General features: G+C 41.3%; 1 protein-coding gene across 2 annotated transcripts in view; it reads right to left on the bottom strand.

Moving 5' to 3' along the window:
* LOC124154004 overlaps positions 1–15,945 on the bottom strand; it is a 259,170-nt gene that overhangs the window by 5,214 nt on the left and 238,011 nt on the right. For both annotated transcript variants that reach the window (XM_046527473.1, XM_046527474.1), the window contains exons 7-9: positions 1,825–2,015; positions 1,101–1,275; positions 171–482 (exon numbers count right to left, since the gene is read on the bottom strand). In XM_046527473.1, the coding sequence (XP_046383429.1) occupies positions 171–482; positions 1,101–1,275; positions 1,825–2,015 (678 nt within the window). The remainder of the gene's footprint in view (positions 1–170; positions 483–1,100; positions 1,276–1,824; positions 2,016–15,945) is intronic.

Genomic DNA, 15,945 nt, shown 5'->3' with positions numbered 1-15,945 from the left:
AGATGATCATCTCGGCAAGCATTCACTTAAAGTGCTAGAATAGATTGGATTGTACCATATGGAGGGTCAGGCCGCTGGCTCCCGGGGGCGTGAGGGGTTGTTGGGTATGGGAGTGCCATTGGGCAGGGTCATCCCGTACCGCACCATTTGGGCAACCATCCCGTACACACCCATTCCGCTGTCGATGCTCCGTGCGTGCCACAAGGCCTGCTGGTGAGGCAGCGCCCCCTGGTGCCTTGGAAGTGGGTATCCGTAAGGGTTCTCCCTGCCTGGTGGGTGGTGCGCCATTAGATGTGGTGGAGGGTGGGGGTGATGGTGGATGGGGTGTGGCATCGGCATTGGTCCATGCGGTTGGTTGTGGTGGTGGTGTGTCGGTCCAGCTACAGCTGATGGTGGTGCGGCGTATCTGCGTTCGCCATCCCTTGCCTTGTTCTGCACGAATTTTGGTACACGAGCTCTCAAGCCACAGTAGTAGGGGTCATCTATGGGTGGCAAAGGTGTAATAAATTAATAATCGCTGACAATCATGCAACATTGTGTGATTAGAATGCTGTAAGTACACATCAAACTTTTGGCATCAAAAGAATTTAGCTGACCTTTCATTGAGCAAAGAAAATTTCTTTGAGATACTTGGTTTCTTGGAGATACCTCAATACTTGCTTGGATGAGTGGATTCCAAAGAATGCAGATGGAATTTAAAAATAAAACTCTTTAGTGGAAACTGGGTTGGCAGTGAATGAAAACAACTGTGGAGATATAATGCCCCAAAATTATAAACCCAAAATTGAAATTGAAATCATCCCAAGGGAATAATATAAAATATTTTTTGATTTGATTTAAGATTTGAATTCCGAAATAATGAACCAGTTAGCACACCTAAAGGAGATCCAACCGATATTCCATCTATTGTGCCCCTCTTTATAAACACATTTTCAAAAGTCATACTGTGAAATTTAATGTATGTATGCCGGGATTTGTGATGGTGATAACTTTTTTGGAGTCACTCACAATTCACAAATTGTGCAAAAATGAAAATAGGAGAAAAGAACACTGTACAAAGATTTCTGTATTAAGTAGATTTGATGTATAAATATGCCTACCATATTTTTTGTCCTTTGATTTGCTCTGCTTCGAACTTGTTCTTGAGGAGGCAAAAAGTTGCTTGAATTTGCCTCCTGCTTCCTCTGGAGCATCTCCTGGGCTGGGACGTCCATTGTCTACATCTCTTGTGATTTCCTCCTCCTCATCTCCATCTTCTGTGTCTTCATAATCGGGCTGTGAAAGAAAATATTCCTGTCATTAATTGTTCGCTCTCCAAAAATGTATTTTTCTGGCTGTATGGAGTATAGCTTTTTAGAGCGCAGCTTTTTCGCTTGTTGTGAGTCATATTTAAACCTTAATTTCAGCATGCATATGCTCATTCCTTTCATAAAAAAATTAATATATAATTAAAAGTTCTCACTCCCGCAATTTATTAATTGTGAGTACATACATTGAAAATCATTTTCCCTGAGAAGAAATCTCAAACTGATTATTTGACTTTTTTAACAGGATAAATTACACTTCCATAAGTTTCAATAAAACTAATGTAGACAATTGAGGTTAAAGTACTAGCAGTTGCTGTTTGCAGTTAGAATTCCAAGTAAGACAAAAACTTAGCCAAAAACTAAAGAAAATACATCTTTATTTTCATCAACTGTACTTGAACTGTAAACATCATTTTTGAGAAAAAATATGGTTACATCAAATGCATTCAAATTTCATTATCTTTTACATTAAGTTTTGGATCCTTAGGTCTAGTAAATTACTAATGTGGACTCTTACCTTAGGTATTTCATGTGGGTGGTATGTTCCTGCATCACGAGGAGGAAGTTTCGGTGGTCTTTCTCCACGACTGTTTCTCATAGGAGGTCCCACTTGTTCTTTGTTTGCTCCAGCAACACTGGCTACACTGTATGGGTCTTCATCTGGAATAGGTATTCTTGGCCTGTTGCGTATATCCAACACTCTCTTGGCTGTAAAGTAGTGAAGGAGGATATTGCAATGATTATACTCACATATATGCACGCCTTATATTATATATATATGGTTACCAAAGATCTGTGACCTTATATAATAATGGGTAGAATATGGTAAGAAAACTCAGTAGCAGCAACTGAAAGAAGTGGGAAAGATATTTTGAAAGGGTCAGCTTTTATGGGTATCTGAGGAGTATCTGCATATTGAAATCTCCTGTAAGTGAAGGAGAAATCGCTCTCTCAATCGCCACTACAGATAATACGAATATCGAGAAAACCTCAGCAAAAATGTTAAACTTTGAAATATATGATCATGTTTACATTGTGACAACAAAGGCTTTTTCTTTTGCCAAAGAACGAATTGTAAAGTATCAAATTTATGTTGGGATCTAAATAATTTCTCTCACGTTGTAATTTGAAATGTTTAAATCACTCCTCTGTCTCAAAATTCTGTAACGCTTTGAATTTATTGACGAATTCTCGATCAAAAATTTTTAAGTCAATACAATCCAGCTAACAATATATCAACAAAGCATCTCGTTACCATCATTACCAAAACGCAAAATTCTCAATAAAAAATCATTTTCCTTGGCCAGGATCGATCTCGTATCTCCCAGTCGCCAAAGCTAAATTGTAAATCCAAGCGCCTTTGCACCAATTGCGATTTCTGTGTACGATGTAACTTATTCATGCATGCATGGGCGTACCCAGCGAGGGGCAGGGGGGGGGGGAGCAGCTGCTCCCCCCTTGAAGCAAAAATCAGAAAAGTCTTTAAGAAAAATCAGTACTAAATTGAAATGAAAGCATTTAACAAATTTTCTTTAAGCCCAAGAAAAATTATATGTATTAGTATAAGGTATATAACTAAAATAAAACTATTTATTCAAGGAAATAATCTCATAAACTAATGTCACAACTTGGTTTGCCCCTTCCTAGACCATGGCTTGCCCTTCCCCCCCTAATTATGATCCTGAGTACGCCCTTGCATGTATGCTCTAGGAAGGAACGTTAAATTGTGGCGTGCCTGCACTTCCTCAGAAAACAAAAATACCCAAAACCAATTGAAATCCATGAGACATGAAAGAATAAAGGAAATTTGGGAGAATATCGTCAGAAACGCTGGAGTTCCGAAGGACTTTGACTTCCTCGAATTTCGCCATGTGGAAAAACATGCCTCCGGGACATGAGAATTCCCGGGAACATTAACATCAGAGCACCCGACTGGATCGCAAACATGTTTTGTTCCTCTCTCCTACATGCTCCTCTCCATTCGACCTTCTTCATCCTCCCTCGGCTAGTTCTCCTTCTGGCGACCCTCCACCCGCGTACCATCCACCAACTCCCCTCTCCAGACGCCCATAGGGGTTGACGAACGCAATGGGGATAAATCCGACAATGGGACGAGCGAGCAGTAAAAATGGATTTAAAATTCAACGTCCGCCCTTCTTAGAGAACGTCCCTCGTTGGAATTTCCGTAACGATCCGACCTGTGGGCGCTCGCGCGAGTGAGAAACATTCGAGTCACAGTCAAAAAGGGCGGACGCTCCCATTTAGTGTAAGAAAAATGTCGGTCGAAATCGATTTTTCGAGCAATCGATTTTTAATCGAATTGAAAAGCTCGACTCTCCAACAAAAATCGAAAGATTTAGAAAAAAAATTGATGGATCTTAAAAAAAAGGCTTGTTCAAAAACATATTTATTATTCATTCGAAAAACGCTCAAAATACATATTCAAACAGTAGAAAAAAATCCGCGTAGCATAAGAATTATTGGAAGTAAAAATTAACAAATGCACGCACATTAAAGTTTTGGGATCTCCTCCTGGAGCCATTCGGATTCACTAAAAATATCGAAGTGGACAAATCGATTTTAGATCAAAACTCGGAGTTTTGATCTCAATTCCCTCAATCTTTGACTATAAAACTCGATTTCCGATTATAGTCGAAATCGATTTTTCTTTTACTTCTCCCATTACTCGCTCATAATCTTTGTTTCCTCTCTTAGCCTATGCTTCGCCGCTTTCAGTTCCAACCCTTGATACATTTCGGACTGGACGGTAACTGCGGTTCGATAAGGAGGGATAAGTGGAATGTTACTTACGGGTGTGGGAAAAAATCATTGAAACGATTAATCTTTGAGCTTAATTAAACGAGAGCTTTGAGCGAGTATCGACAATACAATTGCGAAATGTCACCCATTTTGAGTTTTTTTCTGCAATTGTAATAGCACATTTTCGTCCCACCTTAATTGTTCTTAAAAATCCGGAGTATTAAATGAAATGTCGAACAATCTGAATACCCAAGAAAAACAGTTTTTATGTTAACTGCAAAGTGCATCTACAAAATGTTTGAGTTGCCATAGCTCACCAACTAAGTTGCTTACGACCTCATGTTTATGGACAGAAAATGCTTAAAATTGTCTCCTCTTTCACCTTTTGAAGTAGTGCAGATTCCTCCGGAAACACCCTATATATCATCTTTCTCTACCGTCGACAGAAAATGAAATTGTGCCGTGGCGTAACTATATAGGAATATCCCTTGGGGGTGGGGGGATGGGATGGCCTGGGGTGGCGGCCCCTCCCCCTCAGGCAAAATCTGGTAATTTTTTTGAAAAATGACATTCCTGGAAATACATTTTACACCATTTTGGCTCTAAAGATTGAACTTTAAACAGACGCAGTTCATATATGTTAAAACTAGACAATAGTTTTAAATATTTTTTTTATTTCTCTGAGTCTTTGGGGGGGGGGGGGGATCTATTCCCTCATCCCCCCATAGTTACGCCACTGAAATTATGCTGAAACTCGTCGTTCACTAGGGGATCTTGCTCTCCTTCCAGGAACTCGTTGGGGATGTTTGCCCTTGCACGGGTGAGGGCAGGGCTCTTCAAGCTTGGAAGCTCTCATGAGCAGCGCGAACAGGCAAAGGAGACGGCAAAAGGGATGCACTGCGGAAGAGACTATTATTCCCATTCATTCAGGACTCTGCGATCCCGTTACCTGTCAAAAGGGAACAAGACAAAGCGCGGGGAGATTTTTAACTTCCCCATTCGCCCACCTCACTCAAACGCTGAAGAGCACTCGCTCACTCTTCAAAGTACGCCCAATTTTATTTTTTACGTAGTCAATGGTGATGAGCAAAACTATGGTACTTCAATCACTTCGTTACCTGTGACTGCTGCTCGGTCACGGTGATTCTTAACTGTGATTTCGACGTGATGATGGCATATTTTATCAAATGCTATTTCATTATTAATCACGAAAAAACTCTAAATTTTCTAATAAATAATTTCAAAATAAATTTATAATAAACAAGTGCTGTTCCGATTTCTGGATTTCGTACGAGGGTACTATTTGCTGAGCTGTAGAACGCGAACGCGTATTTACCCTACTTCAACAAGCAAATGTTCAATGCATTGTCCACTGTTCTATCAGATCAATGACCTTAGAAGGCATCTCCAATGCCACTCGATGGAATGATGTTAGAAAGTACTTGTACTCTCTTAAGGACTCTTTTAAATTGCTCTTCGTCATCCTATCAACTTTCAATGCAACTCCTCAATTCAGTCCTTAGGAAGTTCATTTGAATTCCCACTCCGATGTATCACTACCATGATATTTCTAATCCCATTCAATTAATTGCGTTAGCCCTTCAGCAGTAAGTAACTTCGCCGCTTCAGAATACTCCAGAGAAAATTCCGCAAGAACAATTTAATATCGTCGAGATAGACGACGACAGCAGTTTTATCCGTCTCCACCTTATTTGATTGCTCAAGTCACTGGCAGAGAGCTACGACACGTCGGAATATATTACGGTAATTAATTGTATGGAATTACAAAAATACTGAGCCGTACTGACAATGAGAGCGTGGGTGAATTTGTCCGCATGAGCGGTGTCGGTTGGGGGTCGATGTGTTTTGGCGCGACCCCGCCCGCTTTTAACCTTCCCGTCTCCTCTCGGTCACTTCTCCCACGCGCCCTCCCACACTACCACTACCACTCAGTTGGTGACTCAAAGCCCTCGTCGTCTATCCACTTGATCGCCCACTTGAATTACTTCATCCACCTTTCTCCACTATCATACCTCTTCCTGGCATCACCGTTTGTTGTTACGGTACATCTGTTTTCCTTTTCCGCCCGTTTTCCAAATTTAAGGCCCATCTTCTTCAACACAGCAGCTATGTTTCCTGAGCTTATGCTCTAATGATCCTATAGTATTATGTACACATATATACAGGAAGATATTTTAGTTTTTTCTTTTGATTATGATTTTTTTTGGCTATTCATATGTCTATGTCTAAAGGATCAATGAGTCCACGACAATAACTTTTTATTATTTTTACTCTATTTTTAAAATTTCGTAGCATTTCTCCATCTCGTATGTGGATTTTTTATCACCAATAAGTGCATAATTATTTTTAAGAGCCAGCAGAACACTCCTTTTTAACAATAAATCATTATTATCGCGTTGATGCTAATATCACTCGCTTGGATATCTAAAATCATGGAGCCAAGAACGACACTTACATAGAATTAAAATTCCTTGAATTACGCGCACGGAAAAAATAATCGAGCTATAAATTATTACCTACAAATGTATTTATGCCTGCGTATAACATTCCCCAATAAGATTACGAACCGAAAATTACAGTGGACCCGTGGGAAATGGAACCCGTAGCAGTCAATAATAGACCCGAATCATTTCTCGCCGACTGCATATTAGTGCTCCAAAAACCCATCCTTCTGACGGTATTACATATCCTACAGCTCTTCCTTCACATTCCGTCGCATCCATTTCTCTCTGTCCAACTCCATCAAGAGTCCTTTGCCCCCATTTCTATCTTCCTGCCCTCCAAGCCCTCTGACCGTTAGAGACAGCAACAAAAGGCGAGCGCTACTTAGTTATGCGACGGACGTCGCATGCGGGGTCGGGAGGAAGTTGAATGGGAGGAGGTGGTGCACGATAACAACCGCACCTCCAGATTGGTGCTCGATCATGGGCGCCAATTTGTCCGGTTCGATACGATTGGTGCCGCTGAAGTTCTATCTCTGTCACGAAGTCTATAATTGTTATCACTTTGGTCGAAGTAATGAAAGCCATTGATGCCGGAAGCTCTAAGATTGATACATCCAATTAAGGGAGAGACTGAGTAATTTGTGTTCTCTATAAAATATTTACATCAGATTTTTTCGTAAAGAGGAGGGATCCCAATAACATTCATGTTATTCAGTTCATGGGCCGCTATAGAGACAATTTGATCGCTGATTAAAAAGCGGAAAGTCCAAATAGAAAACATCACGTGTCTATACGGGGATTCGAAAGCAAAATTCCCAAAAATCCATAGACGGAAAGATACCGTGGAAGTGGTGAAGCATATGGTGCGAATTCTGGGGATCCGGGTTCCAATCCCGGTGAGAGCTCTGTGATACTTTCGCCCTTTAAGTGCCCTTGGAGATTACTCTGTGAAGGTAAGCCATTCCTTAGCCCGCGATTATTTCCTCGATGTAATAACTAATTAAAGGTCTAAAACAGTTATCTGCTACGGCTAAAATGATATATGAAATTACGTAAAATCAATCATTTACCAAACCGCAAGCATTGTCGTTAGTTCCTCTTTTAATCAAACTTAAGCATCAATTTATTATTTCGCATTAAGTATTTTTCGTAGTTTATCTGAGTTCTCTGGGAACGTGCATTTAATGGTACATTTTATTTCATCTGTCGAAAATAAGGACCATAATACGTGATAAATATCTGTAGTTGAAGCTAATTGAACGCTCTGGATAGGTACGCAAACATCGTCGACTATTTCAAGCATGTATTTCAGATGAACTTGCAATATTACCAATTTGGATTCCAGGGTATTCCCAGCCGAGGTTTCATTCTATATGAAGTTACGCTGGTTCAATAGATATATTTTATCCACCACTTGAAGTAGATTTACACGGAATCAGAAATATGCCCGTAAGTTTGCACAGGTGTTGGGAAACTTTTGTTTAGCTTTGCAAGATGGAAGCACTACCGCGGATATAGCGTACACGGGGCATTCACGGGCAAATATTCATCCACGACGCCGAAGAAAGCAAAGATACGCAGATTCACATACTTCTGAGCCAGTGACGTCATGGTAAAATTAGCAGTGCCGGAACGCACTTCCCTGTACTTTTTTTTGGAAGTGAAATATTACTTAGTGTGTTCTTCTATTACAAGTTATTATTTACATGTTATTGCAAATTTTTTTTTGTTTCGAATATATATATTAGAAATTTTTTGGCAACAAAATTGATAAAAGTGTTATGTGACTATTATGTCTTTTGTTAACCAGTGCCGGAATGGCGTTCCGCCACCATGAAACCCCTGATCTGAGCTGGAAAACATGGACGGGGCAAAAACGTGGGCGTATTAGAGAGGGAGAGAGGCGAAAAAGAGTGAAGGAACATAGAACGGGTGGGATAACTCGTTTGAAGGTAAAAGGCGAAGAGCGAAAGAGAGGAAGAAAGAGAGTATTCGGCGAAAGGTGGTCGAGAAAGTGGGCGGATGAGTTCCCTCGCAAGGTGAGGCAAGCAGTAAGCGGGTGGACGCCGTGTTTTGTTTCACACACGGACCGGGTTTCGTAACCGCCAGTCCCCTTATCCCACGCACCACACAATGGAGTCACTAAAATACTACCATACCCCCACTTTCTACCTCCGCCCCCTCCAAAGAAGAATCAATTCAATCGTTTTCTTTCCCTCTCGCTCTCCGACAGAAAAAAAAATTGACGCGCGGGAATGCGAAAGCGGTTGCGAACACTACCGGGAGGGCGGCACGGAGCTGGCGGTTGTGAGGTTGTGATCTCCATGGGCGGTCGTCTTTGGACCGCGCTGCACGAATCGGTGCATTTAAGCGATGGAATTGGCGCGATGCATTCGTTTCCCACGAATTCGATTGCGAAGGGCGGGCGGGCGGTATGCCTTTCGTCGTGAAAGAGAGAGAAACGCGGCTAAAGTATAGAAATAATTTTCATGCTCTCGTAGGAGAATTCTGTTTAAGATATTCTTGTCAGAGACCTCCAAGACGGCGGAGAGTTATTAAATAACCCCCGTTAATGCGATTTATACTGAGCTTTTCCCGATACTTTAACGATAAATCTCGCAAATGAATTTCTCGGATAAGCCGAGGAAAATTATCGTAACTCGACTTCGAAAAACGACACATGAGGGTGCAGAAGCTGTCTGCGTATAAAACTGACGCTGTGCAAAATACGAATGAATCTGGATACAACTGTGTATTTAAAAAAGAGACCATGTGACATTTCCGGGTACATGAGGGTTACTTGTTACATGCTATTCATTGTTTTATCTTTGAGAAATTAGATATTTTCACTCATGAGTGTGAAAATTGGCTTGAGTGAATTTCGTTTCACTCTGATGAGCTTATTCTGTGCGTGTTACTAGCATTTGGAAGCCATTATTCAACTGCTTATAATATAGTATAAGAAATAGTAATTGCGATATCAATTTTCCAGTAAACGGTAAGGTACCAGTGTGGCAGAGGCTAAATTCTTACTCACACTCAATGGGTTCCATAAAATAAAACTTTAATTCTCCGCGTAATACATAGACATTTGTGTAATTCGGAGGAAAAATAAAGTTTTGGATTAGAATGCGGATTGAAAATCCGACTGAGGTCTAGTAACATGCGATTAATGCGGATGTGCCGCAACTGTCAAAAGGGCAGTGGATAAGTGTTACTATAAATCAATTCGTCGAATACTTCGCGAGTCATTATACCTATTGGTTATGTTTGTTTGGTGTGCCGCGCATATTTATTTGGTTTGTTGCCCGATGTTTCGAGGCCGTTGCTGGTCACTTTTTCTTGGAGAATGAGGAAGGTTTTCCCGTGGAGAATATTTACCGTGGAGGGTATTCATACAAATAAATAAATATAATAAATGATAGAATATAATGAGATCGATAAGATAATTCGTATATAATGGGAAGAAAGATATATCGGTTGTGAAAATTTGTAACTTCATTATAATGAGTAGACTTTGGCTACTTCTCCAAGTAACAGGTTAGAAAACTGACGACTGTGCGGGCATTTGAAAGTACATTGGGAATAAAATGTGTGCTGATTCCATCTCGACGTCCGGTGCCTCATACCCTCCCAGTTACGGAATGCAGGGTAACAAACGCACGTAGCCGATGCACCGCGCCTGGCCTTTCTCTCCACGACTGCCAGCCCTCCTCCTCCCACCCAGTAGTCGCTCCTTATACGCCCAGGCGAGAAGCAAGACGCCCACTTGGATTGCACACTCCCACCCGTGGCCGGCCGCCTGCCCTGAGCATCGACCCTTACTCCACAGGCTCCCTTACAACCTCCTCACTCCCCACAGTGCAGGATACGAGGGAATTCACCTTCCTCCGACCGCTAAAACTACGTTATTCACCAGTAATTTAAGGCGAAACTTCACGGAATCTCTTCACTATGAAATTAAATGATTATTGTTGAACATCAAAGCAGTGTCAAGCTCCAAAACAGCAAAGTGCATTGGCAGTGAAGATTTCTCGGGTCTCACACGGTTAAGGTCCCCCATATCTCCTTCCGACGTTTCGATATGCAACTCGGCCATCGTCATCAGGGATTCGTCCTCATTGGATTCCTAAACCCCCGAGGACGATGGTCGAGTTGGAAACGCCGGAACGAGATACGGAGGACCTTACCCGGTGTAAGGTCCGAGAAATCTTCACTGCCACTGTTCGCCGTGACAAAGTTAGATACAACAACAGCATTTATCGCTTGATGCAGAAAAAGAGTATTTATTTAATCTCGAATACGATCCAAACAGTGTACAACAATGGCTAAATGGCCAAGGAACAAATGGAGTCACAAAAATACTACCATACCCCCACTTTCTACCTCCTCCCCCCCCCCAAGAAACAAATTGGAACAAATTTTGCTAGATTTCATAATACTTCAGTGCTAATAAAATTCGTTAAAGGGCGATAAAAAAGATTGACAATTGGTAGGGGTCGGGGATAAATAAAAGAAATAAAGGTCAATGAATGGAATTAATCGGTTGAAAAAAGAACTAGAATTTTCAGAGGAGTTCTTCCATGAAGACATGAAATGCAAAGGGATTGGGACATGAAGAGAGAGGGTAAATTAATTCATATACTTCACCCAAATGCGTAGGTAGAAAAAATTATTTTATGGATGACTTTAGAGTGATAACTATCCAGCAGGATGTTAGGAACTACTCTTGAATGAAGTCGGTAAGTATTGAGAGGTAAAGTCCTCTTTAAGTGCCAAACCAAAGGTCGCGGTTTCCAGTCCCGCCTGTGTAGATTGCCCCTATCCAGAGAATGGCTGCTTTTGTGCGTCGATTGTTATTGTTCGTCGGAATCATTTGATTTAAAGGCTTTAAATGCGCTGTTTTCGGGATGCTGAAGTTAAAAAAGATAAAAAATAGGTCTAGATAGGACGAAAATTCAAGCAGTTAAGCACCTAAATATGATTTAAGAGAAGCGACTGCTGTTTATTTTTCGATTAACTGTCATTTTTAAATCCCGCAAAACTATTCACCCTCTCAACGGAAAATCTCCCGCACACCACCGGGACTATATTTCCGCCCCAGCATGCACCATGCTCTTGGCGCACGATCGTGCACGTATTTTGCGCAGGGAAAGGTCAAGCTCTCCCGACCACCGGGCCACCTCACAAGAAAAGCTCCCTGGCGTTTCCTCTCCGTGCCCAAGCACGCGCATATTATGTATATCGAACCAGGAATCTTCACGTACAGAGCAAAGGCGAGCGCCTATTCTTATTTCTTCGCTTTTGTCTTACCCGTTGCGGAAGGGACGTCGACAGTCGTTGGCCCCGGAAAGGATCGTGAGTCGCCAGGGCACCGACAACAGTTTTTTTTCCCCTCAGGACAACCCCTTTGACTCCTGGCATTTACATGCATTCAGCCACCTCAAGAGGGACACTAGACGTGTGCGACTCCAAAGTCCACGAGCTGATCTTCATTTTTTCCCCTCTATACCATTTCTGCGAAACTCACGACCGATTCACCGCTGGCGAGAGCGGTAAACCAACCATCCAACGTAGACGTGAGGCACTTGCCTGGGTCTTGCGAATCCAGAGGCCTTCCTTTATTTTTATGCGAAATCCGCGGAACGCCATTTTTTTGACCCCGGTGGGTGCTTAAATAAGTCAGGCCGCGACGATATGGGTTGCGTAATGGAGGAGGCAATCTTGATAATTTTCATTCTCTCTTTTTTTTCGGGTCACCTCTCGACGTGCGGTTCCCAAGACCCCACTCATTTGGCACAGAATGTGTATTTTATCGTCGCGATCGTTAAAGTCTCCAAAAAAAAGTCTCCAGGCTTTCAGGACGGTGAGCAATTATTTTTATCTTTTTTTCTTTACAGGAGTCGATGTTATTGAGCTCATATGTGCCAAATACGATATTTTTTGTCAAATGAATTGCAGATAAAAACCCAAAAGTTAGAAATTTCCCCTAGATTAAGTAAAACCACATTGTTATGAGACCGAATTTTAACGATCCATTCGAGGAATGTTATAGTTGAAATCAAGATATATCGGATATCCTTCTGGTGTTTGGTTCAAAATTCCTCGTTAAAAGATATTAGGGAGACACGTATTAGCCAGCGATGTTCCTTTATGAAGTCATCCAATTAACTTGGTGTGCGAAATTTTTCGGGAGAAAGAATAGGGTAGTTTCCTTCATCAAAGAAAACAAAAGGCATTGATTGCGATTCGTTACCCACCATTAGTGTATTCATAATACACAAATTATTTGGTTTTTGAAATACCGGTTTAGACGAATGGCAAGGGTCAAATTTTATCCTCATTTGAAAAAGGCCAGATTGGCGCCCATGCGATTCCACTCCATGTGACGTCACAGGGACCTAGTTTCTACACGAGAGGATAGGAGTTATGCATCGTCAGAGGCTACCAATGCATGCATGAGTCACAGAGCTCAGGGAAACATGTCTTAATAATCACCTATTAAAACTGGCTAAGGTCGGAAAGTTTTCTTCGCTTGATAAGGTATTAATAAACCTTTTTTAAGCCATGCGCTACCAGACAGGAAGGTACTCAGCTACCCGTTAGCATCCTGCGTCCTATCAGCGCTCAGAGCCTCGATCAAGGTCATCTACCAGGCGGGAGGGGGAACCAGAAATGCGTCGCACGGACTTTTTCCCTTCATTCCTACTTACGCGTCGCGTTTTCGCGCGCTTGAAATTTTTCACTTTTCATTTGATCGCGAAAAATAGATATCGTAATTTAAAAATCTAAAAGCGTGAAATACGTACTCCAGGAGTAATAATCTTTCGATTCAGGCAATAAAAAAATAATAGGAAACCACCCTATTGAACTTCGAGCTAGACATGAAGCGAAATCACCGTGGCTAGTCCCGGTATACTTAATTTTAATCTTAGGAAATATAAGGACTGAGCACAAATATGTTATTAGTGTTGAATATCATGCTAATTCTGCATATCCAGGCAGTAGAGGCGAAAAGCAATGCAAATAATTCGGTGGTGTCTCACAGTGAGCAAGTCACATTTGTTCACTTCCGGCTATAGAATGCGAATATATTATTTTTAAATATATTTTGCCTCACAAGATTTTGTTTTCACGAATTTTCAATTTAAATGTTCCGGCGGAATATCCTATTCAGTGTTTTCTTAAAAGTTCCAATTCTGGAGAATATTTAGCATTGTAATTACATATACCTAGCAAAAATGCTAGAATTTATGCTGAGTCGTAACGATGGGGTATGAAAGAAGTAATGAAGTACCCTTAATAAAATCTTCGCTAGGACTATAATATTTTGACTTAACAGAAACCAACATTTGAAGAAACCCTCATTATACATTTGTAAAGCTGGGAGTCGATAACTACAAAGAACAAGAGATCCTTTGCGTGCGTGCGTGAGGTAATTAAGTGAATAAAATGCTTCTCATGGAGACAGACCTTTTAACGTTCTATTTCACGGGACGATGGTTCAAGGTCGAAACACATGTTTATTCTACTCGCACTTACCATGGTGGTCGAATGGTAAAACTTGGCAAAGCCGTGGGGCATCGCGCCTCGGGCATTACAATACCAGCGCCAGTGACCGAACTATTACGGAATCCATTTACTCCCATGCTTTAATGGCAGTCACCTGAGCAGAATCCGGCTTTGGGCCAGGGAATCAATTATTCTGCGTTGCTTTCACGGATATACTTGGGCATTCGTCACCAACTTTTATTTAAGGCTTCCCTGAAAAGCGAAACCGGAGTTTGGTCGGGCGCGCGTTTGATTTTTACTGCCACGCATGTGTCTGCTGATCTTCATCTGATAAACCAACAAAAAACCTGAGGGCGTTGCTCACAGCAGATCCGGCTTCACCACCGACCAGTAGACCCAAGACCGACGCAATGTGAGCTGAGGAGGTAAGTAATCTTCCTTACAGAACGTTCAAAATATTTAGACATTAAACATTTTATGAAGGGAAAGTAATCTATGTGTTTACGCCGTCATGTAATTAACTTAAATGAAAGATGGGTGACTTCTAGGCTTCATCATCATCATCAGTTAACAATCCTAAGACTGATTTGACGCAGTTATCCATTGCCCTCTCTTATCTGCTAGCATTTCATAGCGACACGTTTCTTCTCTTTTGCATCCTTTATAACCTGTCATTTTTAACTCTATCTAGGCTTATGTACCGAATAAAATTCACTAAGAAACTTCAAAACGTCTTTGTTTTTGATTCATACTTAAGACTTAGATTTCACCATTCTCAAATTGTTAGTACCTATTTTACTATAAAATTGACTAGATTACTACTAAATCGTACACTAATCTTCTTTTTCACCTTAGTTACCCCATATTCTAGGGTCCTTGTCTGACAGCCTGCCCTAGAGGAGAACTAACTCTTTTCTCTGATATCAAAAGGGTTTCTTTCCTCTGGCGAGGAAAATATCAACGAGAGACTGACGGGAAGAGTTGGAATGCGCACGAGGATAAAAAAAAACTTCTGCGTGGAATGAAGAGCCCAAGAAAATGAAAATTAATATTTCTTCATCTATCACACACAATTGTTCGGGGGTTTAAACATTAAAGCATGTAAACAAGAATGGAGTCTCTACGAGGGGATAATAACGAAGATTAACTTCTGTGGTGAGTCCAAGAAAAATCATTATACCTTAACTATACTATGTCTTTAACCCGAATTAACCATTGTGAGCGATGTTTTCTTTCTGGTGTGCCCCGCGCACTTATTCGGTTGGTTGCCCAATGTTTCGTCCTCGTTGCTGGTGTTTCTTAGGGAATAAGGGTAGTTTATCCGTGGAGGGTATTCATAAGGATTCATGGAGGGATGGAGGTTGAAAGGGTAGGGGTGAAGGAGCTATCACTTTATTTTTGTATAGCTTCAGAGTAGGATCCACGAAAATTACAAAAGAGGATCCTCAAGTCGTCCTCTAAATACTTTGTCAACCACCGCGCATTTAAATGAGTTTCCAAAAGTCGCCACTCGCGTCGCTGAAGGACAAATTGATCCGAAATCCATGGGAAAATAAGGTATAATTAGGGGTGTTGAACGAAATTTATGTGCATGATGATTTTGATGTATCAAATTCATAACGTATTCATGCCATTCCTTGCAATTACAAACATTATACTGCAAAATATTGGAAAAAAGTGGATCATATTGCACTCATCACCGCGCTGCAGATGTTTTTAAAAGCCGATTAAAATGCGACCTAAGTGGGAGCAGAAATCAGCCTTCTGTGGGATGGAATTGGGGCTCATCTTATGCAGACCACCTGGTAGGATCCCACGTGTGGCTGATTTTTAAGCCGCAGTCCTTTTTGGAATTCTAGTCTTTTTTCTAATGTTCATTGCCTCGCGGATTTGTTGGGGTT

The sequence above is a fragment of the Ischnura elegans genome, chromosome 2 (assembly GCF_921293095.1).
Source record: "Ischnura elegans chromosome 2, ioIscEleg1.1, whole genome shotgun sequence".
Taxonomy (NCBI): Eukaryota; Metazoa; Arthropoda; class Insecta; order Odonata; family Coenagrionidae; genus Ischnura; species Ischnura elegans.
The sequence above is the reverse complement of the archived record's forward strand: the minus strand, read 5'-3'. Positions and strand labels throughout refer to the sequence as shown.